The sequence below is a fragment of the Vicia villosa genome, linkage group LG7 (assembly GCF_029867415.1).
Source record: "Vicia villosa cultivar HV-30 ecotype Madison, WI linkage group LG7, Vvil1.0, whole genome shotgun sequence".
Classification (NCBI taxonomy): Eukaryota; Viridiplantae; Streptophyta; class Magnoliopsida; order Fabales; family Fabaceae; genus Vicia; species Vicia villosa.
Window position 1 is genome coordinate 43170774 of NC_081186.1, and position 3124 is coordinate 43173897.

Genomic DNA, 3124 nt, shown 5'->3' on the forward strand with positions numbered 1-3124 from the left:
ATAAATAAAAAATTGATTTACTAAAAAATAATTTACATAAAATAATTATTATGAAATAAAAATCTAAACATATACAACACCCAATAATATTTTCTCCCATACTTTAGATGACCCCACTCTTTTCTTATTCAACATGTTTAAAGCCCATTATAACTATTCAACTATTGAATAAATTATTCAAAACTCTATTGTAAATAGTCTAAGTACAACTAAAAAAATGATTGATAATAAAAAGTTTGCCCACTAAACAGGGTCATTTCTGGAAAAGACAGAAAAGATGAAAGCCCAACCCAAGTGTTGAAAAACCCTAATCATATAAATTCTTACATCTCCCATTTTCCTGCTCCACCCTCACAGTTCATATAAGCGGTCGCTGCGAAATCCCAATCCAGGCAATTACGTTTTCCATTCTCTCGCAACCATTCTAATTTCCTGACCTTCTTGATTCGTTTTAATAATTATCTTCGTTACCTGATTTCCCTTCAGATATGAAGATCATCGCGGCATATTTGTTGGCCGTTTTGGGAGGTAACACAGCCCCTTCCGCCACTGATGTCAAGCGCATCCTAAGCTCAGGTTTTGATTCTTAACTCATCTCTTCAATTTCATTCATTCATATTCAGTTAGTTGTTTAAGATTTTTGTCATGATTAGTTGATTTATAATTGTATATTGAAGAATCATACATTAGTTCATAGGCAAATTATATTGAATGAATTTGGTTTTTTCTTTGATATTTATAGTTGGAGTTGAGGGTGAGGATGAGCAGATTGAGTTGCTCTTGAGGGAAGTCAAGGGAAAAGATTTTGCTGAGCTAATTGCCAGCGGAAGAGAGAAATTGGCCTCGGTTCCTTCTGGTGGAGGAGCTGTGGCTGTTTCTGCTGCATCTGGTGGTGCTGCAGCTGCCGCACCTGCTGCCGAAGCTAAGGAAGAAAAGAAAGTTGAAGAAAAGGAAGAGTCCGACGATGTAAGTTTCTAAAATTTTAGCTCTATTAGTTGATATCCGGTGGATTCATGAATCTGTATTAACAAATGTATATATCGATGTTATCTTTGTTTTACAGGATATGGGCTTCAGCTTGTTTGACTAGAAGAGTTGTGACACAGGATTTTGTTCATTGTATTAGGTTTTGTCCGGTTTTGTATTTTCAATTTAGACATTGTGATTGAATCATAATGCTTCATATAATTTGATTTTCTTGATCTATTGGTTTTTAACCTGTGCATTATATTGTTCGTAGTACCAAGTTAGTGCGAATTTTCCTCTATCCATTGTTATTAGTTACCTTGGTAACTAGAAATTTTACTTATTGAAATGTTCTCTGGCCCGGGGATTGACCTATTAAGCTATTTTAAGAGTTATGGGTTGAATACGTAAATTCCTTTCATGTTCAGTTGAAAGAGTTAGTTAGCGATTTTATGTTAGAGAAAAGTCTACAGAGATGGTAGTAATCTCTGCAAATGTCTTTGTTTGGGATTCCTGTCAAGTTGTTTGAAAATGGGAATGGATTTTGAAAATAGGTTGAGAATTTGAATTGATAAAGGCATTTTGGAGATGGTGTATGAACTAAGTTAATTTTTAGAAAACTAAATTAACCGAGATCAACATAGGTAGCTACAAGAGGTGGCATATTTACTGAGCTTTTAAATTAAGGGAAAATTATTTTCTGTCAAAAAAAAATTAAGGGAAAATTATGTTCTTGCATTTGGAGAAACTAGAATTGAACAATTGGTTAGAGAATTGGTTTCATATAATAACTTATGATTTCATCATAAGCAATCATGTAGGAAAGCTGCACATGATTGTTACTTGACATGTAAGTAACAAACTCAACAAACTTCCTAGCTGAATTGTAACTGAAAATCTTACTTCTCTGCACATGATTATTAATGTGTTCTCTAACTCTAACTTAGTGCCTAGGATTATCAAGTCTTGGCTCAAGTGTCGGTCTTACACTTACTATTGATTTCACGAGCATTCATTAAGGGGTTTTGGTTTGGTCCCCTTGTATTTGTAATCCCTTTTTGTTTTAATACATAATTATGTTTTAATACATAATTAAGTTGATGCAAATTTTGATATATATTTAAGGTGATGCAAACTTCTCTTCATATTTGATAAGGGTGATGCAAAGACTTTTTAGGTGAGAAATAGAAATTTGCAAGAGTGTAGCATCACTTCGTTGCCTTCAATAATTTCAAAGCTCAAACATAAAAGGAAATAAAACAATTTCTTTGATGAAATATAAAAAATAATTGTCAATATATTTGATCTTTTTTTATATTTGATGAACTTTGTTTTAAGTATAAGCTAGTCGTAAGATGTTTTGAAATATTATTTAACCATTTAAAATAAAATTTATAGGAAATTAATAAATTAATAAATAAATAAATAAATAAGACCACTTATACGTTACGTATCACCTTGTTTGTGGAGTTTTTTTATAAGTGGAGTTGTTTCATAGTGGAGTTAGTTCCTCAAAACATTTATTATTATTATTATTATTATTATTATTATTATTATTATTATTATTATTATTATTATTACTCGATCAACCAAAAACGATTCATACAAACAAGGCGATTAGAAAATCCAGCCACTCAATAAGAACTACAAAATCCAAAAATGATCCATACAAACAAGGCACAAAATCCAAAAATGATCCATACAAACAAGCCACTCAATAAGAACTACAAAATCCAAAAACGATCCATACAAATAAGGCACTAAATCCAAAAATGATCCATACAAACAAGGCAATCAGAAATCATAAGATCCAACCACTCAAAAAGAACTACAAAAAACAAACCTTAGCTTAATTACATCATCATCAAAATTGCAATATGCTTCCTAAGCTCCAAACCCTATAAACTAGAGTATCTATAATTTTTATTCCTAGTTCTTTGTTACTTACATTTTTTTCGAAAACATTTGTCATTCCTATACCTCAAAGCTTCATAAATTGTTTCCGTAAAATTTGTTTTTGAGAATTTGCACCCTCCAACCTTTACCTTCAGGGTTCAACACAATCCACCTTAATTCATCTTGTCATTTTTGAGGCCTATGGTCAATGTGCAGCTAGTCCAAGACCTCTCTCCAAATGCTCTTCAATTCTGATAGTCAA

General features: G+C 31.8%; 1 protein-coding gene across 1 annotated transcript; it reads left to right on the top strand.

Moving 5' to 3' along the window:
• Positions 1-270: 270 nt before the first annotated feature.
• Positions 271-1217, top strand: LOC131617147 (large ribosomal subunit protein P2A-like). Its single transcript, XM_058888506.1, has 4 exons — positions 271-392; positions 487-576; positions 743-966; positions 1064-1217. Exons 2-4 carry the CDS (start codon positions 489-491, stop codon positions 1088-1090), a joined length of 339 nt encoding a protein of 112 aa, XP_058744489.1. The 5' UTR covers positions 271-392; positions 487-488; the 3' UTR covers positions 1091-1217.
• The last annotated feature ends 1907 nt before the right edge of the window (positions 1218-3124 follow it).